The sequence below is a fragment of the Podospora pseudocomata genome, chromosome 7 (assembly GCF_035222375.1).
Source record: "Podospora pseudocomata strain CBS 415.72m chromosome 7, whole genome shotgun sequence".
Classification (NCBI taxonomy): Eukaryota; Fungi; Ascomycota; class Sordariomycetes; order Sordariales; family Podosporaceae; genus Podospora; species Podospora pseudocomata.
In genome coordinates, this window is record NC_085891.1 from 2,192,098 (window position 1) to 2,217,118 (window position 25,021).

Here is a 25,021-nt window from a genome sequence, read left to right on the forward strand (position 1 = left end):
TCCGGCCACTTCTTTGCTTGTAGTAAACCACCAGCTGTAACCGATTTCAAGGAGTTTTCCGGCTTGGCTTCAGTCAGTAGTTTCCGTATAAAGCAGGTAGTGATCAGCCCTGGCAGCCCCCCTGAATAGACTACTCCATAAGGAAAGTCACAACAACTCTGTCTCACTTAACCTTATCCAAACTCAACTGCCGACCTTCTCGAAGCCTTCGCTGCAACGAAACTCGGCCGGTCATCAAGGTTCAAACATCACCACCTTCTCACCTCAGATCCGCCTATTCCTCCCCGATCCTCTCAACCCCTACCCATGCACACTGTTGGTATGCAACGAGAATAATCAGGCTTACTCCCCCCTCTTGGCGGCCTGATATTTTCTCTTGGTACTGCCGAAGAGCACACGTACACACACACCACCTGATATTGTCGTGATAGGTCTCCCCAAAGAGGCAGTCTGTCAACTATGCTTTATCAGCGGGTATGAACGGATGGACTCGGTCAACCAAAGCAGAAGGACGATAACATCAAAACATGTCCACTCTGTTATTGAATTTGGGAAAAACTCCACAAACCAATCCGAAAAATAAAAAAGTGGAGATGATGGAAGTTGGAAGGTTTCGTAGAAGTCTTCTCGGACACAAAAAATGCGCATGTGGAGCCCCCTCTTCACCACTCACCGTGGTTTGCAGGAAGGCATCGAACATTTTTCTTTTTCGAAACACGATACGACAGCCGCATGTGCGTGGGGAGGGGGAAGGGAGGGAGGTTGGTGGTATCGTCTGTTTTTGCGTTTTTCTTGCAGCCCAACGTACGTCCCTTGCCCTAGCGTCAGGCATCTGGGGTGGCATGTCGGCGGGCAAACGGACGTTTTGTTCCCATGGTGTCTGTAGCGACGAATAGCTGCTTGATTCTTCGGTTCCTTTTGCTCGCGTAGAGGGAAGTTCGGCAGGTTCGTGGGATGGTGTAAGCGGCGGGATGTCCAGATTAGGTTTTGCGGAGGGTTGTAGGCAGGAAAGCCCATTCTCCTGGAGTTGTTAGTTTGGGATGTCCCTCGTTGAGCCATGTCACGTTGTGTTCGTGGGGTGGATTTGGCTTGGAGGGGCAACTGGGATGAAGTTTGTTGTTTAAATGTGCCTGATGGATGTGTTGTCTTGATGGAATTGGTGATACAGAGAGTGATTTGTCTTGGGGTCACCTGATATATTGTGTCAGCGGGTGACGTTCAAGAGGCTTTCTTCGTTGATAGGCGTTCGTCGATATCACAAGTCGAAAAGCCAAGAAGAGGGACACCAAAAAAGTCACTCACAAGCGCGCAGATGGTGCACCACCCCTGGTCGAATCGATCGTCATGGTATCGCGGACGGGCTGATGCACCCCGCATTCAAGTTCAGTCCCCACGCGTCCTGTGGCCTTTTCCGGATTAATAACAAGCCTTTAGCTCTCGATAAGGTGTGGTATCAGCATGTGGTCTTGATTGATCGAGGTGCATATGGCGGATATGGACGATGACGGCAGATAATTCCGTCCGGTTTGATCCTATCGCCATCAGACTGTGAAGCTGGAAGAAAAAACATCGCCATCTCAAACGAGCGTCCGAGGATGCCGAAATGGTCGTGGATTTGATGGGGAAATCAAATCCCCGAAATCTAGAAGGTGGAGTTTCGGGGTTCGACTCTTCTTCGAGAAGGTTTTGGCTGCCGAGGCACCTGGGGCACCCCGGGCAGCTTATTCGACGACGACCCTGTTGTAACATCGTGTCCATTTGCCCTATGGAATAAAATGCCATACCAGACCATCCAGTTGTCCAAACTGCCAAAAACAGGCTCAAGTTGTTAGACGAGGGAGCAGTTGATGAGGAGTCACGAAAAGATAATCATGTGTGCCCAGTGATTAAGCAAGCCCGAGATAGGAAGGCGGGCTGCTAGAGAGGCTGATCGTCTTGGCAGACGTGGGAGTTCTCTGTGTTACACACCACGACGGCGTGTGTGTAAATTCAAGAAGCCCACGTCTGGAGATATCTACCCGTGAAGTTGTTTATTATGTGCAGGTTGGTGTCGTTGTATGCATATTAAAACGACGTTTCACGAAGCTTTTTGCCTTCCGGCGAGGTTCGAGATCCGATCAGTGTTATCGCCAGTTATTTTCCGAAGAGACTATCAATACTTCTTATCTATGATGTCTCACTGCCTGCCGTGGCAGCCTTCACGATGCGGTGAGACTTGATCCTTATCAATGACATGTAGCTGGTAGAAATATGTATAATTGGTGCCCTGCTCTCCCAGCCGTCTGCTGTCGTTTGTGACGGAAGTTGTACGAAACCCCCACATCCGTGACAGGTGGAATTGTCAGCGGTGAGTGAGGCGTTCCGAGCGGTGCCTGTGTGCCTGTCTGACCACAGCTGCTGGCTCGTGTGCTTCAGACTGCGCCCGCTACGTCGACCCCCTTGGTTTTGGGTGATGTTGGGGTTGCCCAGCGATCTCTATTCAAAAAGTGTGGGTGTGACCTCCTCCGAATCTTGGAGTGCTTGGGCATGCGTGGGCAGCAAACCAGCAAACACAACACCCGACCCGGGCAGGCAGTTCCCAACTAGAAACGGTCCTTATCAGGGACTCCACCACCGCTGCCGCCAGCCATCTGACAACCGCCGCCGTGCTAATACCTGAGAGTATATAGCAAGCCGCAACCCGCCACGCGTTTCAACCTAGTTGTCTTTTTACCTATGTTTGATCATATACAGACCGAAGAAAAACACATACGGATATCTCGCTCAATCTACACCTCCGAATACTGCATCTGCTAGAAAGTTTGTAATCGAAGCCTGTCCATTTTCAGCAACTACCTTAGACTCAGGGACCCGTTCGATATTCCCCAGAAGACCGGGGACCACGCTTGCATAGCACCCACCTGAGCCAACCTGCATCCATCTGCCGCCCCTCAGCTTGTCCACACAGTGACGACAGAAAGCTTCTATCTCAAAGCCGCCAACTTTCGATCCCAACGGCTCGACATTCCGCCGGCTCCGCAGCCTTTGAGCCAAATCACCGTTGCACCGCAAATTCAAGTCCCGGCTTGGTAATATCTCTTGACTCCCGCGGGACGGCACGTTGGAGCGCAAACCTCCGAAGAAAAGCAGCAGTTAGGGTCCAAGGCAGCTTAAGACAGTGGATCTTTGGGCCTTCTCGTTACGTACTTTTACGTACTCGTTTCGCTGCCGGCACGCGAGACATTGGACCGCATCACAGGGTCTCCCGTGTGTCGTGGCATCCAGCACTGACAAGCCCTGGAATTCGCTGGCCTTCTGTTGGTCGCCGACCACAGGGCAGCAGGTCAGTTCCTGAATACGGTCTAGCCGGGAATGCCCTGCGCAGCCGATCCGCACCGTCCGGCCAGCTGGAGTGGTACCTCGTTACCTCAGGGTCTCTTTGTCGTGTGCTATTAATGCCAAGGGCCGCCAACTCGACAGTATGATGTCTGCACGTTCCTATCTTGTTTCCAGGCACGCCTCGCCGCCCCAACCTCGACCTAAATCTACACCTACACCTACACCTACACCTATTCCCACCTCCCACCTTCGATCCTCTTCTTCTGCGCCTGCGCCTACACCTACGTCCATCCGTACCATAGCTGAGGAATATGAACGCTTCCCTCAACATCCTACACCAGTCACCGTCAGCAACAGCAGCCGTGTTACCGCTCCCGCCATGCCCTCCAAGCGAAGAGAGACCAGTCGCCTTGGGTCCTCTGCCCTGAGCCCTCCTCGAACAACCACTACGATTTCTCGTCCTACAACCCCATCGACTCCTGTTCAGATTCCATCCAGACCAAAGTCTCGCGATACCCTTCGTCCCCAAAAGCCACATCGCCACCATGGCGACCGAAGGCACAACTCGGCGTCGCACCGTCCCAAGGATGGACACTTACCAGACGTCATTCCGCCATCTGTTGCTGCGCTGCTTGCCATCACGAGCATTCCACCGCCTAGGCAGACCAGGAGTGTGAGACAGGCCAAGATGGAGAAGCGCATGACTGTTGAGTCCATCATCGAGAGAGCCCAAGAATCCGAGAAGGAACTCAGCTTGTCCTTGAGCAAGAGTCCATTAGATCTGCTGCTGATGTCACCCGAGGATCTGGAGGCGGAGTCAGACAGCATGTCTTATTGCGAGAGCTCGATGGGTTCGGTTCTGTCGACGAGGACTGTCTCTCTGGAGTCTATGCCATCTCTTTGCAACTCTTACGCTACCGATACGCTTTCTTCCTTGGAATCTCCCCGGACACCAATTAGGAGGCGGAGTGTCAAGCCTACTCGGCGTTCCTTGACCCCCGTTGCTTCCCCTCCGGAGGAGGTTTTGTCTCACCCGCTCTCATCGCCCGAGGTGGCGGTTGAGCAGTTGGATTTCGGCGTTTTTGACGAGGACAAGGCTGAAACCCAAGACAAGAAGGTTTCGCGATCGCCTTTCAAGGCAGCATTCAAGTCGAATCTGACCGCTTCGTTGCGCGCCTTGCGCCAGGCCGCCAAGTCGTTCTCGAACCTGAACTTCACATCGATCCCACCAGAAGACTTTCTCACTAGGTCTATTCTCACCATCGACCCGCAGGTCCCTTACACTGATGAGCGCAGGCCACCTCCACTTGAGGAAGAGCCAACCGCAGCCTTGCGTCGCTACCTCAACCCGACGACAACTGCGCGACTCGAGAAGCCGCAGTCTGTCACCAATGGTCCCGCCCTACGAACATTTACGGCATCGATTCAGATGCAAACATACAAGGTCCACCGAGCGCGAAGTGGACCTTCTCCTGGCCGCTCCCGTTACCCATCAGTAGGACCATCTTCGGCATCAAACACATCGCAACAGCAACAGGTCAAGCCGACGCCCTCCGAGTACCCCATGCCTGGACCACGCCAGCGGGAAATGCGCGAGAACCCCGACTTCATCCGCATTGCTGTTATGGAGATGGCTATGCGCAAACGGGGCAAGCTGGACGACCAACGGCCGGGCCGGGCAAGGTGGGCTCTGCCGCCCCGAAAACCTAGCACGAAGCCCTACGAGGTTGGTCCGGATGGAGTTCCAGCCAGATGGGTTCCTGTCAGCTGCTGAACACGGCGCCGCTATCGGCGCTGCTGCTGTTCTAGACGGTGGCGGCAACCAAAAATTATCTACCACGGCAGTGGCACCAACCCGCCCGATGTCATCAATGAACCGCTCCCGCGGGATGCCATCAAGATCCACATCACCATGCCAAGACCATACACCAACGTCTTTGGGGCTCGAAAGACCTGAATGCCGGGGGCGCAATACTTCGGCGATTGCAGTGGATCTTCTGCCCGACCACCGCTTCGGCCAGAATTTCAAACTCCGAAAAGCGAGCGACCATACCGACGAGCCTCCTCCACGCCTCGAATGACTTTTTGTCGGGGGGGCTGAGGGGTTTCCGGACACTTTGGAGTTTGCTGCGGCGAGCACCGCTTCGACAGACCGCCTCGGAGCCCCACGCATCCCGCAGCAACCCGATGGCTGCTGAATGGCTGGTGGCTCTCACATCTCGGGGGCTTGGCCATTGGACGACTCAACAAAACAGATGCATAACGTACACGCACACGAACTTTTCTTTCCCTCTCTCTCTGTTTTCATAATTGCCGCATGCATAGCGACGGATTGGGGCGTTTTTTTTTTTTTTTTTTTTTTTTTTTTGGAACCATTGGGAGCGAGCATTATCCACCCAGCTACGACATTTTCTTTTTGCCGCCAGCAACTTGTTTCCAACACACCAGGATTTTCAATTTCGATTTAGTTCGAAAATCCGAAAGGGTGGGAGAGGCTTGCATCATTGGCGAATTTTTTTGCTTTCTTCTTTTGAGCTTCGAGAAGCCGGTTTTTTTTTCGGAGGGGGGCGGCATTGATGGGCATGGCATTTCATCATTCAGCAAGAGAAGAGCAGGATTTCATAACTGCATTGGGGAAGGTGTTCCGGTAATAAGTTTAGTGGGGTGGGATCAACCACTTTTACATCACTTGCATACATCATTGTTCATACACTACAGCTGCTGTACACACGCCAGTGGGGAGGGGAGGGGAGGGGAATAATTCTTGGATTTCTTGGAGGGGGAGATAAAGCAGGCGCACTGTTAGGGAGTTTTGTGAGGGGTTGGGAGGGAAGAGGCGTGGTGATGGTGTGTTGCATTGGATTGAACAACACATCAAGGTAGAGGAAGAGAATTTTGGGATGGCATGCATGCATCGCGACCTAAACGGACTTGTTGTTACAAGAACTGGGCAGCAGCGGATATTTTTGTAGTGTGTAAGAATAGTGAAGAAATATTTTCAACAACACCTTTTTTTTTTTTTTTTGGGGGCTCGTGATGTGACTGTGGTGGGAAGGGGATTGTTCCTCTGAGAATTTTTTAAAGTGGTCAATTGGTGAGGGCGGACAATCCGTGCCCTTGGACTTGGGACTTGTGTTACACGATCTGGAGTATGTCCTAGATGGTGTGGATGGTGTCTGGGTTGTGTCACCGGGACACATGGGAGGAATCTGGGGTACATGAGATGGACCCTGGGGTTTGGACTTTGGGGATATATTAATGTTTGAGGGGGTGGATGTTCGGTTTGGTATTGTATGGGTAAGGTGAGGATGGTGTGAGTGTCTGGGAAAGGGGAGGGAGTTAGTTGTGTTTGTGGTACGTAAGGGGATGATGTGATTCTTGGAGGGGATGAGGGAAGGCGGGGGGGTGTCTCGTGGCTATGGCAACAGCATCATAGACGAGATCTAGAGCTCATTTGACAGAATCGGTACAGAACTGCTACTATGAGTCTATAGCCTTTCGTACGATGTTAACTATTAGTTCTATGTTCATGAAGGTGATGCTTACAATAGCCTCCTTTCAAAGCTTCCTCAGGTTAAGGAATTATGTTGTATAAGTTATTTCTAGGACCTCAAGTACCACATGAATATCTGCAAAACACCATATTGCTGTCGCACTCTAGTGTGGCTCCCCTTTTATACAGCTAAAGGTTGTTCCTTCCTGTCCAAAGTTAGCTCTTTCCTCTTCAGACACCCACCTGCCCACCCAAGTATCAAGAGAAGTCACAACCAGGTCGGTGCCTTCCTCCACATCCAGCACCCAGTTTAAAGGGTTACTTTCTCAAGGAAGGAGGACCTGTCTCAGATTCGCTCTTGCCTTTTTGAGATCGGGTTACTGGCGCGATCTTAAGCACAAACTTGTTATTTTCTCCCCCCAGTCTTGTCTTTCGGTCTTTATCAACAAACCAAAGACTCCTCAGCTAAGTCGAATAAATCGCAACTTTTGTTCTTCAACTGCGTCTTATCTTTGTTCAGGTGGTTCAACACAAGGGCTTTACCATTGAAGGAGGGGAGACTGGGCCATACCCACATACTGTGGACAAACGGGTTGCGCTTTCAAAGGGCGAACTTGTGTTGCTTTAGAAGCAATCAACCCCTCCAACCTCGGCAACAGCAACAGCAGCACCACCAACGCCACATAGCAGCAGCAGCAACAACAACAACAGAAACAACAGCACCATCACCATCACATCGATATCAACGCACAATCCAACTATGCCAACCTCTCAGAGCCCGCCGCTCAGGTCCAATCAACCGTTGTATTCACGTTCCGCCCTGCTTCGACAGCTCATACCAGTTCAGGACGACGGATGAAAGAATACCAACCTAGGTAGTGATATGGCCGTGAGCCAACGGTGGATAATAATAGCGTTCGCTCACGACGACGACATGTGGGATTTTGGAGAGGGTGCAGGAGATGCTTGATGCGGGGAGGGAGCAATCGCTGTGAGTTTGAGGGAGAAGGGGCAGGGATGATATCGTGGTCGATATCTTGAAAGCGCGGTTTAGGAGGGGGATTGACAGGATTTGCGGGATACACACCATGGTGGGCCACAGGGTGTTACTGGGCTTCCACTTCTTTTCCATCACACGAGATAGTCTCTCTCTCACACGCTTGCTCAGACTACTTGGACCGCACGCTTCCTATCTATTACGTCGCGTTGCCTGTCAACACCAAGAGGAGACGGGGCTGTGTGAGAAGTGTCAGCCAGAGACAGTGGTGATGGACCTGTCGGTCAGATGGTGTTGCAGCGCGAAAGCTGTGGTCAGGTTGGCCAGGGAGCCAACAACCCGTTCAGAGTTGGCAGAGGCAGTGCCGAGTTCAATATCCGATCGACTGATACACACACGCGTCAGCGCTGGTTTCGACAGCTCGAAGCAGTCCAAATATGACGAGGGGGGAGCAGAGGAGGAGGAGGAGAGGGGGAGGAGAGGGGGAGGAGAGGAGGAGGAGAGGGGGGAGGAGGGGGGGGAGGAGAGGGGAGGAGAGGGGGAGGAGAGGGGAGGAGAGGAGGAGGAGAGGGGGAGGAGAGAAGGAGGAGAGAAGGAGAAGAGGAGGAGGCATGGAAGAGGAGCAAGAGAAAAATCCTGTACGCAAATAAATGTATGGGGTTCAAAAAGGGTACAAGAGATACTTGATATAGCAATAAAGATTGAGGGTGACGATATGAGCCGGGTGCAGGATATGCTTGAGAGATGGGGGAGCGAGAGGGGGGTTATCGAGAGGAGGCAGAGTTGCCAGGGAGGGTCAACAGAGGTAGCAATGCTGAATTTGGCAGTAGGATGGATTTCAGTGCCAATACCCTTATCAGACTGGCCAGGGTTGCAAGAGCGGGAAATACGGAGAATGGGCAAGCCTTTAAGAATGGATAAAGCAGTTTAATCCTCTCAGGATAAACAAGTCGGGTTAGAAGACAGCTTCGAGGTATTAAGACATAGTTAAAGGGGATATAAAGACAATCACTAGGCTTTAACGGGTGGTTAATACCTCTTGAAAGATGGTCTGTGGGCTTCAAGAGATAACCCAAAAAGTGTCAAAAGATAGTCAAAATGTGTCAAAGAAAGTGGATAGACGTTCCATGATAGTCAATGGACACCGACAGAAACCTGGCACGTCTATCCTTTATCGCCACACGCATGAAATGAAGTCAAACACACACGAACTTCCTTCTGCATAATACCCATATGAACAACAGAACCAGGTATGTACATTTTCCATCAACTCCCTCTCCCGCAACAAACCTACACTACACACCAGTCCACTTCCCAAACCTCTCCCACCTCCTCCACAACTCCTTAAACACCACCCTCCCCCCACCATCCATCCCCTCACTCATAATCTTCAACCCCTCCTGGCTCGTAATCCTAATGATAGCATACATCCCCTCCTTCTCCAGCACTTCCTTAATCGCGTGCGGCGGAGCAACATACTCCAGCTGGCACTTGATGTACTGCATCAACACCAAATACATGTACTGCCCCGCATACCTCTTCGCCCTGTCCTTTTCCGATTCGAGGACAGTGTGATTTGTCTGCGCGGTGGTAGCTGCAGTGGGCTCGCAGATAAGCGTGAGGAGTCGGGAGAATCGCTGGGCGTTCTTCTCCCACTGTGGGGAGGAGTCGCACTTGGAGAGGAGTAACCGGAGGAGGTCCTGAAGGGGGGAGAGGACGATGTGGAAGTGGCCCTCGAGGCGGTGGCGGTGACGTTTTATCACTACTTCTAGGAGGGAGCACAAAGGGAGGTAGAGTTGGGATTGGGAAGCGAGGAGGGTCTGGAAAGAGGAGGAGTTGGCGAGGAGGGAGACGCGGGAGAGGGTGAGGTCGATGTTGAACTGTTTCATTGTTGAGTGGTCGAGAAGAAACAAAATTGTTTTGGTTGTTTGGATTATGTGCGGGAGGGTGGTGAGGGCGGGGAGGGATTTGGTGAGGATGGCGTGGGCTTGGGGGAGGTCGAATTCGGAGGAGGAAGAGGATGGTTTAGAACCCTTGAGGTGGTGGATTAATTGGTCGATGATGAGGAGACGGCCAAGGAGTTCGTTTCGGCTGGGGGGTTTGGTGAGGAGGAGGTCTTTGAGGTATTGGAGTTTGATGGGTTCGTCGGCGTGGCGGACTACGGCGTCGACGTATTTGCGGAGAACTGGGACTTCGATGGCGGACTTGATGACCTCGCCAGTCTCGGAAATCTCCATGTCGAGCTCGATTTGGAATGGGGACTCGAGGGATTCGAGGAAGTGGTCTGCCAAGAACATGCGGATGGACCAACCAGCTTGGATGCCTTCGTCAACCAGCTTGTCGCTAGTCTTGACGAGTGGCTTCACGGCAGAGGCGACCGCTTGCTTGACAGAATCGCGTCCCATACTGTCAAGAGCAGACAACGCGAACAGAAGAGCCAGTAGTTTCTTTCCACGCCATTTGCCGGCTGTCGCAACGGATGAAGCCATCTGGAATAGGTCATCTCCAAGGCCGCTGAAGTCCAGACCAGCCTTCTCCAGCCTTGGGGCAGTCTTGGACTCTTGGACAGTCGCGAGAAAGGCGCGCAGAAGAACGAGACGCACGACAGTATCGCCATCAGCTGTCTTCTCCTGAAGCACCGCCTTGGCATCAGAGAGGTATGTCTTCTCCCTCGAATCAAGGTTTCCGCTTGCCATTTGTCGGATAGTCAACACAGCCAGGTCGTACAACAAAGAGAAGAGGCGCTGAACTTCGGCATCATTACCCGTCGTTAAAACAAGACCTGCCCCAACAGTTTCCAAATGGCTGAAGCTCATCCCGTCATAGAAGGTTGGCTCGTTCATTAGTTTGACCATCAAGGAGAGCACTGGCTCCCAGTAGTCTACCCCAAGTGGTCCCGCCTTGTTCGAGGTTTGTGGAACGTGGCTGATCAACGTCTTCATCGTGGCTTCCCGCTGGCTGCGGCTAAGGGTTTCCATAGGCGCATTGAGCAGGAACAGAACAGCATCCTTGGTTGATGGTTGAAACGTCCCGGCCTCAGACTCTTCAATCACTTTGATGACGGTGTCGATCAGAGTATCTGTTGACGTTAGAATGTGTCATTAACAACAAGGCTGAGCCAGCTTACCAGTGAGCTTCTGGTTTCCAGTATCGCATTCCTTCAACAGAACTTTGCCAACTGTGGCGGCATGACGCAAACCAGCCGAGTCATCCCCAGGTGTGGGCTTGACAAGCGACAGAATGATATCTGGTACTTTGCCCGTCTTGTCAACGACCATGCTGTGAACAGTTAGCAAAGTAGCCAGAAATGAAGGTCATAGAATCCACACCTGACAAGACGAGGCTCCTCCTCGAGAATCCAAGAGATATATCGTCTCCTTGACTCGGAGCTCGCATCCTCCTCAAGTTTCCCAAGGAAGGAGCAGACCAATTTAGACGTTTCCTCCTCATCGGCACCTTCAAGATAGTTTGACAGCCAAGCAGCAACACAGCACTCGAACGCAGCAAAGGTATCCTCCCCATCCACCCCCGACTTCTTCAAAGTCTTCTTTAGGTGTGAGCCGACCCGTGACCAAACCCGACCGGCCTCCTCCAGCGTGCATTCAGCGAGAGTCCGGGCAGCATCACTCCAACGGCAAGCAGAGATGAGAAGGGCATCCTTCTTGGAGACCTTCTGAGCCATGATAGCATCAAAAATCTTCATGTTTGCCGCATCAATAAATTCCTCGCGAGCAACACCCCTAGAAAGAGCCTCAAGAAGGAAAACCCTTGCCGCGCTTGCCTCTTGCTCCGATAGCCATGCTACCAACTCCGCAAGCTGATTGGCATTGAGAGAAAATTGGACCAAAGACGCGACTGTAACCGCTAGCTCTTCTTGTGCCCACAGGGGGTCCAATTTCCCTTCGGATTTGGGAGAATCGAGGTAATGAAGCCAGGTCTTGACAAACGAAGACAAGTCGCGGGCTTGGGCATATCCTTCGGCAAGGAGGGCAATGAACTCGACAGCCACCTCCCGGTCTTCATCAGTCAAAGAATTTGAACCTTTCGTCTTTTCCAGAATCTGGTTCAGAAGCTCCTTTCCGTCCTCCGAGAGCAGAAACGCATCGGGGTTGAGTTTTACGATCGACAAAAGTATATCCCAATCATCCTTACGCTCGCCAAGGGCAAATTCCTTGCACACCAGCCGGAGGCTCTCCGCTGAAAGAGCTTCGTCTCGGGATGTTGCCACCTCCAAAACCCTCCGCATCGCTGACTTGCCCTCGCTTTCTACCTGACCCTTGAGGTGGGGGATGGTTTTTGAAGTCGTGAACATGGTATCGAACACCGCCTGGACCCATGTTTCATAGTCCTTGATGGAGGTGTTACCACCAAACTCACGCGGAGACTGGCCAACCAAGTCAAAAATGACTGGGAAAGTCAAAAAGGATGAGGATGGACGACGCATAAAGCGTGGGGGTGGTCCAGCAGAACAGGCCTCAACAGCTCTCTGGAGAACTGACCGGTCATTCCTGTTGAGGAAAGCCGCCCTGGCAGGAAGCATCAGATTACGGGACAAGAACCGACGAAGATCCTTTGCCCAGCGTTCCTTGGTAGGACTTTGGATTTTGCGGGAACCTAGGTCTGCCACATCCGTCAACATCCCCAGAAGAAGGGTTGCTGAAGAAGTCAAACGCGCCGCAACCTCTAAAGCATCGCCTGGGCCTTGTAGGTGCAAGGCCCAAATAGAACTGAGGGTAGACAGCCATGAAGACACCTCTCTGTACGAGGCATCATCCAAGCAGGTATGAGCCGCAATGCACAAGTCCAGTATTGGCCCGAGAATCTCAGCCGCATCGGTCGCCGACAATGAAAACAATGACTTGACGTGCTCAGCGCCCATCCGGTGTGTTGGTGGTCCATCGTTCAGCTTGGTCTCGCATCGAGCCAGCAGTATCCTGAGCGCCTCAAGAAGGGCCTTCGCAGCCAGTAAGCACCCCGATGTTGTCCGTTGCGCCACTATGTCGAACACAAGCGTCTCTGTCCGTTTTCTTTTCCTGGAGGGTGATGGGCTTCCTGGGCCTGGGGCGTCGGTCATTTCTACATCTTCGATCTCGTCCAGCCTAAATCCTGCATCAACCGCGATGTCTCGTAGCTCGCTCAAGGTCTGTTGTAATATGCCGATGAACTTCCAGTCCGCCAGCGATTTTGCTAGGGAGAAGAGAGGGGTGCGCTGAAACACGGCACCCAAGACGTCCCATGTGCGAGAGTATCGTCGCACTCTTTCAGCATTCTCAGTCTTCCCGACCATTTGCTTTAGGAGTGATCGCGAGAGCATTTCCTCGGCGGCGTGAAAGTTTCCTCCATGGTGCTCTGATAGTATATCCCAGATGTTTTCGAGTCTTTCTGGTAGTGTTTCGATGTTGGTGTCCTTGTTGAATGCCTGAACAGCCCTGATCAGGGCTGCTTCGCCTGTCTTTGCGATTGTTACTTGGGGCTGCGCCTTGGAACATTGCGAATTGTAAAAACCTACCATCGCCTGACCCTTCATTGTTGATTATCAAAAGTAAAAAAGAACCCTATAATTTCATCTTTTGTCGCAAAATGCTCCCCAGTTTCTTTTTCGCCATCGAGCTCTCTCCAGCAAAAGCTCCCTCCGAAATGCGACCAGGCCCCACGTCGCGCAGATGCAGCTGCTCTCCAAACTTTCTGCCAAAAAAATCCCAAAATTCTGCCGTCCATTCCGCTCACCACCAAACCACCGTCCCACCCGAAGCTCCCTCACCGCCTTCGGGAGACAACGGGGAGCCATTAACGCGAACCGCATCGAGAGCTCAGTTCTTGGCAACGACGTCCTTGTTACCCGGCGGGTGTGTGCCAAAAACAAAATAGCTTCAATCAACTCAGCCGACACACACCACTGACGTACTTGCCGAACAACAGAATATCTCACAAAAAGTTGAGGTATTGATTTACCTGTACTCCTCCCACCTCCACTCGTTATAGTCAGTCCTCTGTATACTTACTCCATTGTATGAATTACCAGTCAATCGCTTCCAAGGTACGATATACCAATCTCCCCAAAGCTCCTCCTCACATGCTTGCATCGAGAATTCACAATCCCCGCAACCACCACCACCACCACCAACCCCTCAATAACTAACCACCGCACCAACCTACCTCCAGCACTCACTCCCGCGCAATCACAATGGCCGACACCGCCCCCGCGACGACGACATCCCCCACCTCCCGCGCTGTCTCCCGCCCCGTCAGCGAAGCCCTCCTCAACGAGAAGGTCCGACCCCTCCTCCGTCCCCAATATACCTATACACCAATCTACAGTACCGGTAGTTACTAACAATGTGTGTGTGTGTCTGTGTGTGTTCAGTGGGACCGCTGCTTCTCCAACCTCATCATCAAGTCCTCCCTCGGCCTCGGCTTCGGCGTAGTCTTCTCAGTCCTCCTCTTCAAGCGCAGGGCGTGGCCCGCCTTCGTCGGCGTCGGCTTCGGTGCCGGCAGGGCGTACGAGGAGTGCAATTCCAGCTTGAAGCAGGCTGCCAAGGAGATCAGGAAGCAAGCCTAGATCACCAAATCAAATTCACGCAAAAAATAAAACCACAAAAACAATCGATACGCAGGGGTAGATAAGACAGACGAGGCAAGAGAGAGGAATGGCGCTGGAAGAGAAGGAGATTCCGAGCTAGTGATGGGTGGTTTGGGGAAACAAGTGTACAAAAATTCTCTGGTGTGTCAAAAATCACCTTACTTAGACGAGTAGGAAGAAGGGAGAGGGGAATGAGAAGATGACGGTTGAACTTATTTTCTCGACATTTATATATGGTGGTGTTTGTCATGTGCTTCTTTGGGGGATCTCTTTGACAGGAGATATGACATCGGGGTTAAGCAAAGCTGATACATATTCTAGGTGCGCGTAATCTATAGATAGGTTGAACCACTACCACCTATTTGCTCTCACGATACACATCTCCACCATGTTAAGTTACCCATTCTTTCAGTTTCCAGAAAAAAATCAAAGCCCTCACGAGCTTCTCTCAGTCTCACACAGCATACTCAGCCCCCGTCACAGCCAAACTCCTCCTCCTCCCGCCACCACCACCACCACCTCCACCACCAACCCCCATCCTCGGCCTAAATCCCCCAGTATCACAAGGCGAAGCAAACCCCCGAGAGTAAGCATAACTCGACCTCCTACCACCCCGATCCATCACCCAACTAATCGACCTCCTCACCACAGTCTCCAGCTTCGGCTTCGGCTTGGGCCCAACCATACTACAAGCCTCCGTATCCCAACCCCAGTCTTGATCCCTCCAACCGTCAAACCCATGCTGTTGTTGACCAGCAAGACCACTCCCAGCGGCGGCATCCAGCCCAACCTCCTCATCCCTCGCCGTCCTCCTCTCCTGCTGCTCCCTCCTCGCCGCGGTGGCACCCACCACCACCGCCCTCCCATGCGCCGAGACCTTCCTCCCCAGCTCCATCAACTCGTATTGCACCGCCTCTGCAAGATCCTCGCTTGCCTTTCTGACGCGGTTGAGCAGCGACGTTTTCTCGTTCCCGTCTGCGGGTAACGAGGTAGAAGAAGACAGCAAGGGTTCGTGAGGGAGTGGGCCGCCGCCGAAGGCCGTGTTGAATAGACATGGTGAGGAGGCGCGGCCATGGACGTCGGGTTGGTGGCTGCTGCGGTGGTGACGGCGTTTGTTGGTTGAGGTGGATACTTGGCGGCGGAGGGCGAGGGCGAGGATGAAGAGGAGGAGGAGGACGAGGGAGAGGATGAAGAGGGCGAGGAGAATGATTTCGAGGCGGGTGGCGGAGGGGGTGGTGGTGGTGGTGGTGGTTATTTGAGGTTTGGGCTTGGAGGTTGTGAAGAGGGTTTCCATTTTGGGGTTGTGGGGGTAGCGGGAGAGGGAGTTGGGGCCGAGGCGGGAGTAGAGGGGGTGGTGAGAGTCGAGGTGGGGCGTTATGGTTAGGTTGAGGGGGTGGTGTTGTCGTTTGATACCGTGCGGAGGCCGGGAGGGCTTCCGGTGGGTGACCAAGCGGGTTGTTGTTGAGGGCAGGACGACATGCATTAGGACTGGGCTAGAGGAGAGGTGTGTTTTGGTTGTTGAGATGAGTCTAGAGGTAGCGGTCGAAATGCATCAAGGATGTCTGGAGAGTGGTGAGGTCTAGAAGATGGTTAATACTTAGGTATTGAAGAGGTAGAGGATGGGCATCATGAACAACGTGTTGGACTTATCAAGAACAACAACTTTGTAGCGACATGGCACCGGAAAGCAGCTCGAGGAAGCAGGAAGGGCGTGTTGCAACATCGACAAATGACAGTCGAAAGTGCAAAATCATGTGCCAGACAGATGATGGCAAGCGCGGCAGGTAGCAAGCGCGGCAGGCAGCAGGAAGGTGTCATGATATGTCCAAACAGATTTCAAACAATTGTTGAGCTTTTACTGTGTTTTCTGTAGTGCGAGGCGGCCACCAGCGAACTCAAAAAAGCCCACTTCAGCCCGGTTCAGTCATCAAACCCTTTATCCTGAAATTTGACCAGACCAACAGACCAACTTGCCAAAGACATATCGATATATATACCAGATTCCTTTGTGTTTCCAATGCAGTCATTCACATCGTATCCCATATACTTTCATTCCAACAATACACACAAGCCCCCCCAAGGGAACAAACGACATCTCCAACTTTTGGCCCTACATAAGCGTACAACAGGCCTTGATACAGCCGAAGATGCCATCGTCCTCCGGCTCTTCAGGGCGTTGTGGACGCTGGGGCTGTTCTGGCCGGGGCCGATGCGGTCTCTTCTGAGGACGGCTGTGCGACTGGTGCCCATCTGGCTGTGGGGGCAGAGGGGGAGGAGCCTCGACACGGTTGCCACCGAGATCAACATAGATACGCCCCTCGTTTTCCTCTGTGGCATAGTCTAGACCGAGTTCTCGGCAGAGCTGCTCAACACGCGGCTTAATCTTTCGGACCCCCCCAGTTGAGTGATTGCCCTTCCCGACAATGACGTGCAAGTGGGACTGACCGCGAGCCTGAGCATCACGGATTCTGGCTTCAAGGATATCCTCTGCCTCTTCAACAAACAGACCATGCAAGTCGATGGTATCCTCAGCTATCCGGCCCATGGCGTTGTTCTCCCGGAAGATGAATTCGGCAGCCTGTTTGTTATACTCGGCCTGCTTCGCTTGATGGCGTTTGCCCTCGTTCGACAAAGACTTTGCCTCGGCGCCATCCCCACGCTCATATGCTTCATGAGCCTGCCATCGTCAATGTGGTTAGTGAGATTCTACTGCGAGATAGGAGGACAACCCGTACCCGATCAAAGCATGACTTCTTCTTCTCTGCCTCTGCCCGAGCCAGATCTCTCAAACGATCATACTCTTCCTCCAACTCTACACTGGTCCTGTGGTTGAACGCTGTTTATACACATTAGACCCGAGTACACCGCAATTGTTTACGAAGGGCATACCATGACCTCCGAGACGCTCTAGCGGAATAGCGGACGACGCCATGTCGTCGTTTTATGCCACTATTCAGGTTATAGTAACAAGGCTGGCTCGCGAGGCTGCCAGGGTTATCGAAACTGGAGTCTTTTACAGAGGATTGTTCTTGTGGAACATCAACAACCGAAGTGATCACCAACTGAAGTGCTGGGGACCCTAGTCTCTATCAGGCATTGAGCGGTGTGGCGCGTAAGAGTGCCAAGAACGAGGCCCGCTGTGAGAGGCGCTGAACGGAGATCGTACAGGCTCAGATGATGGCGGGGAGCCACACATCGCGTGAGAGCTGCAGGTTCATCCCATATCGACCGCCTTCCCTTCAGCTTGAGCATAGCGCGTCGGTCATGGGCAAAGAGTCTTCAAGGCCCTTACAACACTGTTTCTGAAAGTCAATGAAACGAGAAACCCAACACTCGCAACCGTCACTTCCCTTGTTCTTGGGTTGATATCTGACAAGAATAACCTGGAAAATCGAGCCCCTATTTCCCACGCCTCTTCCTTGTTTGCCACGCCGCAGCCTTCATCCCATCACGAAAAGGACCGCTTTGACCAGTTCTTCCCGAGGTCTCCACGAATGTCAGCTTCTAGAAGATTGCTTCTTTGATCTTAGCGTCTGATACTGCCAGCGCCAACCGGAAATGGGATGCTGGGGTCTTGGGATGCGAAATTAATTTAAAGCTGGCTCGGCAGCTGGGCGGCTCAACCTTTCATGCATCTAAACGGAATATCAATGGGCGCCTCGCACGCTGGCCCTGTGGAAAGCTTCGAAAGGCGTTCGCCAACCAGCACGAAAAGAAATAACTTGAACCATGGTGCAAAACGCAGATTCCGGGTAGCTGGTAACAACGGCTTTTTTTTTTTTTTTTTGCAGCGGCACAGGCGGTCACGCCGGCGGCCAGGCTCTTGTCAGCTGAAGTTACATTTCGCAATTGCGGGAGGCGGCGGGGATCTTTCGTGCAGCAGAAGCAAGTTGGTTGACGATGGAACCCTCCATGACATCCTCGCATTTCTCCATCGTGGAGGTCGAATCAGCGTGCTGTTCCTCACATCTGCCCAGGCACCAAAGGAGTGGAGCAGCAGCTTTTCTCTCTCAGGGGATTGGCTCTGTTGTTTTTTTTCATGATCCACAGACCACGCGGTTGGCGGGCTCCAATCTAGGTAGTCGATTGTAGTAGTTCCACCCAGCGCAGGTCTGAGGGCTTCCTAGACCTGCTGGATCTTTTAATTGCAGACAATTTCCAGCGATCGGGAATTTGATAGCAACCATACCTAGCCAGCTTTTCGATTTTCGTCCCAGGAAAGATGTAGAATAGGGGCCTTGTTTGTTGTGTCCATCACGGCATTCATGCATGGCAACGTCGATAGGCAGAGGATACTGCGGCTTTCTCTATCGCGATCATGAGAGAGCGGACACCTGCAGCAAGAGGGGTGTCGATCACATAAGCGGGGTGCCAGGGGGTTGCTAACTTCTTGCGGCAACGAAAGATACCGCAAGGATTATCGTACAATGGATATGTGCATATCCAGGCCACTACTATCGGCCTCGATCCGTCGCATTGTGTTTTGCCATTTCGTCATAGGGGTTTAGGTTGTTGCCATACAAGGTGCTACGAGATACAACATGGCGGCAGAGCAACCGGAACACATCTCGTCAATGGGCTTGGGATGGCGCTGCGAACGGCTGCAGATATGGCTGTTGTACCTATTCAACGCTGTTGGCCACAGACGATTGACGGACGATTGCCTGTCGCGTAGTTGAATGTTCGGCTAATTATGGCAATGTTTCAAAAGATTGCATTGACTGAGGTACAGTTTTGTAGTAGATTGGAAAGGTGTTTTGGTGTGCACGGATGATGACGATGTTGTAGAGGAGGGCACGCAACGTTCCAGAAGGGAAAGGAGGTTGGGACAACCATATATATATATATATATATATATATCGTGGTATCTCATTTGGACCTTCACAGCCGGGAGGGAACAGTGCCATGGGGGCGGGTTTGTTGTGGAAGCATGAAAGAAGGTTTTGTTTTTGATTATGGTATTACCACCCACCTGGGTAACTACTCGACCCTTTTTCTGGTGTTGCAAAAGCGGTGAAGAGCGCGCGCTTCCTTACCTTACTTGCATAAACCTCGCGAGCAGCAGCAGGCCGCGATTCAGTATTCACGCAAGCAAATGAATTGGACATGACGCCGGCGGTACTCCCTGGCGGCCGGGCGAAGTGGTCTACCGTCTTTATAAAAATGACGGGCAGTCCGTGGTCACGGACGGGCCCGGTGGTTTTTTTGTCGTATGGTTTTTGGAGATTTGTATCCACTGTTCTCCATTGGGACCTGGATTGGGGGTGGATGTGGAAGATTAACAGATGCAGGTTGCAGGTATCGAGGCACTGGGGATTATGCGACGATGATGGGCAGGCAGGCACTCCGGAGTTTTTTTGTTCATTCCTGCGGTTTGAGAGACAACTTTGACAACGGAAAATGCGGAAGTGGGATGGATGATGGGCTTTGATGTAAGGGGAGCTGTTTGTTTGGCTGGCGATCTGCTAATAAGCTCAGAGACGGAGATGTCTCAGACATTGGCGATCAACGTTTTCTGCCGTGTTTGGCTTTGTTGATGTTGATAGTTTTTTAATTCATTTTTATTTTTTGCCAGCTCAGAGGTTATGATAAACCAGACCTGACAACAATGGATGGTGGCCTTGTAACAGTACGGGGGCAAAACACCCAGCTCGATGATGGTCGATCTGGAACTCGGCTCTCGGGAAGCCAGGCGATTGGGGGCTTGGAGGGGGTGTTTCAAGACCACTCAAAGGAGGGGTCAATAGGGCGGCAGTAGGGAAAGGCGAACTGCTGGTGGAGATGCGGGAAACAAAGGAGATGGTGATTGAGTTGGGGCTGTCACGGTAATATATCAGTTTCGCCATCGATGGGGCCGATTTCTTTTCTTTTTTTGTCTCGGTCTGAGAAAGACCTTCCAACAAACTGTCACGGGGTTGTCGTGATGATGCTACTGTAGGTGTATGCTAGCCCCGGTAGATAGATAAAAATCCCATCATCTGCGAATTGTTTCGGCTAATGGCGCCGTCTCTCACTAGCGGGCGCCACTCCACTGCCCAGTGCCTTGTGCTACCAGGGGTTGCTCTTTCGGGAAGCCCAAAAGACCATTTTGATCGAAGGAGGTCTCGGTCAAATGCGCGCCTCCAGGCGATCTCTTGAGCGGGCAGCCTCAGAGCAGGCTGGGATGCGAAGCCGAGAAGCGAGAAAAGACATCGATGAGGCGGTGGAAGGCGTAGAACAACAGGTAGCAGCATCAGTAATTCAGTATCATCAGGGTTGCCGGCTTCAGACTGGACAGGGGGTCAGGGGGCCGGCTCCTCAGGGGGGGATCTTTATTTTTTCTGGCTGCTTGCTTGCCAAAGGGAACAATGTCCGGGCTCTGGCCAGTTAGGGATCTTGGGGGGCCCCATAATTCCTGCAAGCTCCGAAGAAAAAATTCGCTGCCATTGGCTGGGCTACTGGTCCCCCCCGAATTGCAGCGTGCATGGCTCCGCGTTTCCTTCACATTAACAGAACCAACCCTCCCACTCTCCTCCTCTTCCTTTGACCTCCGGCTCACACCCTCCCGCGATCCTGATTCCTGAGTTGAGCAGCACACAGCAAGGCCAACCCGCCCTTTCTGTCTGACTGCCGAACCCGACCCCCGACTCGAACAACCATCGCGGCGTGTTGTTTTCCATCAGCCTTTTCCCTTTCCTTCATTAACAACCAAAGTCCTAATAGCCGTTCGATTGACGGTTTGCCGGTTGTCCGGAAACAATAGTGAGTGAAGCCTCCCACACACACCCACACACACCGCACCCCCAAACCCCCAAAACGGCTTTTCCCCAGGACAGCCAGCAAGCAAGCCTTTCTTCTGCCACACACCAAGGGTTCTCGTGGCGCTCCATCAAAGCGACTCTGTCCCGACGTCGAATTGAATTGCGAATCGTGTAAACATCGAAGGGTTATCCATCGCTGTCGCTGTCGAGAGGGAGAGAGGCGGGCTTTGTCATCGCGGGAAGGTGGCAGAGGACAAGAGGGAGTTGACGGCGACGAAAAATCGGCCGATCGGCCCTGCCCAGCCCAGAGAGGTCGCGATCCCAGACCAAACGCGCGACCGTAAAATCATCATCTCAACTCTCGACGACTGGATAGACTAACGCGTGGTGTTTTCTTCCCATCAGCAGACCGCTTCGTTCGAATTAATATCCCCCGATTGAAAACATACCTTCTTTTTTTGATCAGATTTGTCATCGACATCTAAGCCAAGATGGGTTGCGGAATGAGCACAGAGGAGAAGGAGGGCAAGGCCCGGAACGAGGAGATTGAGAACCAGTTGAAGAGGGATCGGATGCAGCAGCGCAATGAGATCAAGATGTTGCTTCTGGGTGAGTTTTTATCGTCTCCGCGGCGGGTCCTTATGTGGCCCATTGTTCGCTGAGTCGTCGTCCCGTCGGCCAATGGCGCCAGGGACGCTGGCGAGGTGCCCTGTTATTAGTACCCCCCGGGGGCTAACCATCAATCGCAGGTGCTGGTGAATCCGGAAAGTCAACTATTTTGAAGCAGATGAAGCTGATCCATGAGGGCGGCTACTCGCGCGACGAGCGCGAGTCCTTCAAGGAGATCATCTTCAGCAACACTGTCCAGTCGATGCGCGTCATTCTCGAGGCGATGGAGTCATTGGAGTTGCCATTGGCCGATGCCCGCATGGAGTACCACGTCCAGACCATCTTCATGCAACCAGCTCAGATTGAGGGAGATGTCCTTCCCCCAGAGGTTGGCAATGCCATTGAGGCTTTGTGGAGAGATGCCGGTGTCCAGAGCTGCTTCAAGCGCTCAAGAGAGTATCAGCTCAACGACTCTGCCAGATAGTAGGTTTCTTTGTGCTTGCAAATGTGCTGTGCAATCATTGTTAACCCATTCACTCCAGCTACTTTGACAACATCGCCCGTATCGCCGCCCCCGACTACATGCCCAACGACCAGGATGTCCTTCGGTCCCGTGTCAAGACTACTGGTATCACGGAGACGACTTTCATTATTGGTGAGCTCACGTACAGGATGTTCGATGTCGGCGGTCAAAGATCAGAACGTAAGAAGTGGATTCACTGCTTCGAGAACGTCACGACCATCCTGTTCCTCGTCGCTATCTCCGAGTACGATCAGCTCCTGTTTGAGGATGAGACGGTCAACCGCATGCAAGAAGCTCTCACGCTCTTCGACTCCATCTGCAACTCCAGGTGGTTCATCAAGACCTCGATCATTCTCTTCCTCAACAAGATCGACAGGTTTAAGGAGAAGCTCCCTGTCAGCCCAATGAAGAACTACTTCCCCGACTACGAGGGTGGTGATGACTACGGCCAGGCTTGCGACTACATCCTCAACCGTTTCGTGTCCCTGAACCAGCACGAGAGCAAGCAAATCTACACACATTTTACTTGCGCCACGGACACAACGCAAATCCGCTTCGTGATGGCTGCTGTGAATGGTAAGCTTGTTCATTTTTCACGTCCGGGTGCCAACTAGGTGCTAACTGTCACAGATATCATCATCCAGGAGAACCTCCGCCTCTGCGGTCTCATCTGATAGCAGATCGGATGACGACTGGACTCGTCGGACGCAACACCATGCTGTCCGCCAGAGATCAGTCACACTTCATGGCACTCGGCCGACCATCGAATATACCCCACCGACCCTGATGTGAAACGGCGCGTACCATGAAGCTTATTCGCCCCCCACAACTGATCCTACCCTCCTACCTCCCAGCATTCTCCAATCCTCATCGCTCTTGACCTTGTCACTTCACCAGGTCTCCCCTTTATTTGTTAGCCACTGGAGAAAAGTCGGGGATGGCGATCCCCGATGTATGAATCGTATTGCGTGTATCTCCAACACAACGAAAGAGAGGTTTAGGGAGAGAGCAGCAGACGTTTTTTGTGGTCGAAAAAGAAACCGGAATCTGGTTTTGGGGGGGGAACAGGGGAAGGGATACATATGTTGTTTAATCATGATGTCGTTTTTATTTTCCTTTTTTACTTTTCATCTCATTTTATCCTGTCTGCGCTGGTTCTCTCTATTTCTCTCTCTTTCTCTCTCACTCTCTACCTCTCACTCTGAAAAGAAAAATCACTCTCTGACTTGTCTGTCTGTTGTTGAACTCTATATGATTTTTTGTTCTACAAAGTCAAATGGAAAAACACAACGGTCCATGTCAACACACACTCTCTCTCCCTTCACACTGCCCCCCTCCGTTCCAATCGAAATGCTGGACGACCGTTACGACTATACTACTTCTATGCAATGGATGAGTGTGGGGGATGGATGAGGGATGGATGATGGGATGGCTTGGTTGGGGTGGGGGTTGATTGATGAGTGGGAGACGGACAGAGAGAGGAGGGGAGGGGAGGGGAGGGGATTGAGAAGCAGAGAGGAGGATGAGGGTTGGAGGAGGGGAGGGGAGGGGAGGGGAGATGATATACCACCGTGCTAACTGCGCATTTTCCTCTTTTTTCTGTTGTTTCTTTTTTCTACTTTTTATTGTTTCTCTCTCTCTCTCTCTCTCTCTTTCTCTCTCTCTCACTCACTCTCTCTGTTACTCTGCCCGTTTTCTGTTTCTTTTGAACAGAAGAGGAGAGAGTTTTTCTTTTTCAGGTTGTTAAATATTTGGAGCAATGGGTGGGCGGAGTGTTTTGTTGTTAGGGGGGGAAGGTATTTAGGTAGTTTTCTCGAGAGATGTGTAGTTGTTGTTGTTGTTGTTGTTGTTGTTGTTGTTGTGTATGTGTAGTTTGGGGGAGGAGGGGAGGGGGTGGAGGGCCGGTGAATTGAATGGGTGTTTTTCTGAATACCGTATCTGCTTGTTGAGTTGGTGACTGAACATATCCGTATGACTGAACAAGTTTGAGATGAGTGATAAAGCAAACGTTTGACGGAAGGAGTTGTTGGTTGTCATGAGCAAGACATGACAATGCCAGTGACACGCGGTCTAGTAGCAAACTGCTGATGACTAGGTATAGACGAGAAGTGCTGTCTAGATGATTCCAGCAGGATCCTAGCTAATATTATTGCCGGCAACACCGAAACAGAGGCTGCGTGACAGTGTTGATCTCAACACTCGTTTTTGTACTGGCGACACATGGTAGGTATATTGACTCCTTGCACAGCCATTGCAGACATTTACGTCATTCCTCCTTTAGAATGGTGATTATTTTCAATTTGGAGTTGTATGGTGTTTTTCGCAGTGGGAAAACGGGACGTGGGATAAGGTGTGATTCCTCGGTACTTACAGTAGATGATGGGGGATGAAACACGGGGGTGGGAACACCATACCACATCACACCACACCACACCACACCACACCATACCACCTTTAGTTTTGGGGGGTCAAAAAGGCATGGAAAGGTGAGGCAGTAGCGAGTGTTTCGATTTGTGGATCTGGTCATAAAAGGGTGATATAAACAGGGAGGATGTACATCATGTGACTTTTACATTCCTGTAACGGGGTGCTGGAGGCGGTGAAAGATTATATGTGAGTGATATGTTCTAAGGGTGTTGTTTAGTAGTGGCACAGCTAAGCCAGCCTTGTGCATATTGGGGATTATGCCGTCGGGCTTTTGCTACCTACAAGGTAGGTTTTGGTACCGAACAGTGACTTTCAGCAGAGGGTAAAAGCGGCT

General features: G+C 52.0%; 6 protein-coding genes across 6 annotated transcripts; 3 read left to right on the plus strand and 3 right to left on the minus strand.

Moving 5' to 3' along the window:
* Nucleotides 1–3,460: 3,460 nt before the first annotated feature.
* QC762_707920 (uncharacterized protein) lies at nt 3,461–5,092 on the plus strand (the record flags this gene model as incomplete). The annotated part of the gene is made up of 1 exon (XM_062893635.1): nt 3,461–5,092. One exon carries the CDS (start codon nt 3,461–3,463, stop codon nt 5,090–5,092), a length of 1,632 nt encoding a protein of 543 aa, XP_062739468.1.
* Nucleotides 5,093–8,961: 3,869 nt separating this feature from the next.
* On the minus strand, nt 8,962–13,488 carry QC762_707930 (uncharacterized protein). The gene is made up of 4 exons (XM_062893636.1): nt 13,318–13,488; nt 11,138–13,260; nt 10,936–11,087; nt 8,962–10,887 (listed from the first exon to the last, which is right to left on the minus strand). The coding sequence occupies exons 1-4, from the start codon at nt 13,333–13,335 to the stop codon at nt 9,104–9,106; spliced, it is 4,077 nt and encodes a 1,358-aa protein (XP_062739469.1). The 5' UTR covers nt 13,336–13,488; the 3' UTR covers nt 8,962–9,103.
* Nucleotides 13,489–13,615: 127 nt separating this feature from the next.
* MIC10 (Mitochondrial inner membrane organizing system component) lies at nt 13,616–14,716 on the plus strand. Its single transcript, XM_062893637.1, has 2 exons — nt 13,616–14,079; nt 14,173–14,716. The coding sequence occupies exons 1-2, from the start codon at nt 13,993–13,995 to the stop codon at nt 14,365–14,367; spliced, it is 282 nt and encodes a 93-aa protein (XP_062739470.1). The 5' UTR covers nt 13,616–13,992; the 3' UTR covers nt 14,368–14,716.
* QC762_707955 (uncharacterized protein) lies at nt 14,709–16,096 on the minus strand. Its single transcript, XM_062893638.1, is given in 2 exon segments — nt 14,709–14,907; nt 14,917–16,096. Coding segments are annotated over 2 exon segments (1,020 nt in total). The 5' UTR covers nt 15,872–16,096; the 3' UTR covers nt 14,709–14,842.
* A 108-nt stretch (nt 16,097–16,204) lies between these two features.
* QC762_707960 (uncharacterized protein) lies at nt 16,205–18,168 on the minus strand. The gene is made up of 3 exons (XM_062893639.1): nt 17,278–18,168; nt 17,124–17,224; nt 16,205–17,065 (listed from the first exon to the last, which is right to left on the minus strand). Exons 1-3 carry the CDS (start codon nt 17,318–17,320, stop codon nt 16,499–16,501), a joined length of 711 nt encoding a protein of 236 aa, XP_062739472.1. The 5' UTR covers nt 17,321–18,168; the 3' UTR covers nt 16,205–16,498.
* A 2,569-nt stretch (nt 18,169–20,737) lies between these two features.
* Nucleotides 20,738–23,634, plus strand: GPA1 (guanine nucleotide-binding protein subunit alpha). The gene is made up of 5 exons (XM_062893640.1): nt 20,738–21,129; nt 21,534–21,737; nt 21,878–22,220; nt 22,280–22,836; nt 22,891–23,634. Exons 2-5 carry the CDS (start codon nt 21,620–21,622, stop codon nt 22,932–22,934), a joined length of 1,062 nt encoding a protein of 353 aa, XP_062739473.1. The 5' UTR covers nt 20,738–21,129; nt 21,534–21,619; the 3' UTR covers nt 22,935–23,634.
* The last annotated feature ends 1,387 nt before the right edge of the window (nt 23,635–25,021 follow it).

Excerpts from the sequence above, each read along its gene's own strand:
- QC762_707930 (XM_062893636.1), bottom strand. Across the intron at positions 11,088-11,137 it reads GAGGAGCCTCGTCTTGTCAG|CATGGTCGTTGACAAGACGG; the intron begins GTGTGGATTCTA and ends AACTGTTCACAG. Across the intron at positions 10,888-10,935 it reads TGGAAACCAGAAGCTCACTG|ATACTCTGATCGACACCGTC; the intron begins GTAAGCTGGCTC and ends TAACGTCAACAG.
- MIC10 (XM_062893637.1), top strand. The coding sequence starts at position 13,993 with ATGGCCGACACCGCCCCCGCGACGACGACATCCCCCACCTCCCGCGCT. Across the intron at positions 14,080-14,172 it reads AAGCCCTCCTCAACGAGAAG|TGGGACCGCTGCTTCTCCAA; the intron begins GTCCGACCCCTC and ends GTGTGTGTTCAG.
- QC762_707960 (XM_062893639.1), bottom strand. The coding sequence starts at position 17,320 with ATGGCGTCGTCCGCTATTCCGCTAGAGCGTCTCGGAGGTCATG. Across the intron at positions 17,225-17,277 it reads AGAGCGTCTCGGAGGTCATG|CGTTCAACCACAGGACCAGT; the intron begins GTATGCCCTTCG and ends GTGTATAAACAG. Across the intron at positions 17,066-17,123 it reads AGAAGTCATGCTTTGATCGG|GCTCATGAAGCATATGAGCG; the intron begins GTACGGGTTGTC and ends TGACGATGGCAG.
- GPA1 (XM_062893640.1), top strand. The coding sequence starts at position 21,620 with ATGGGTTGCGGAATGAGCACAGAGGAGAAGGAGGGCAAGGCCCGGAAC. Across the intron at positions 21,738-21,877 it reads GATCAAGATGTTGCTTCTGG|GTGCTGGTGAATCCGGAAAG; the intron begins GTGAGTTTTTAT and ends CATCAATCGCAG. Across the intron at positions 22,837-22,890 it reads CGTGATGGCTGCTGTGAATG|ATATCATCATCCAGGAGAAC; the intron begins GTAAGCTTGTTC and ends TAACTGTCACAG.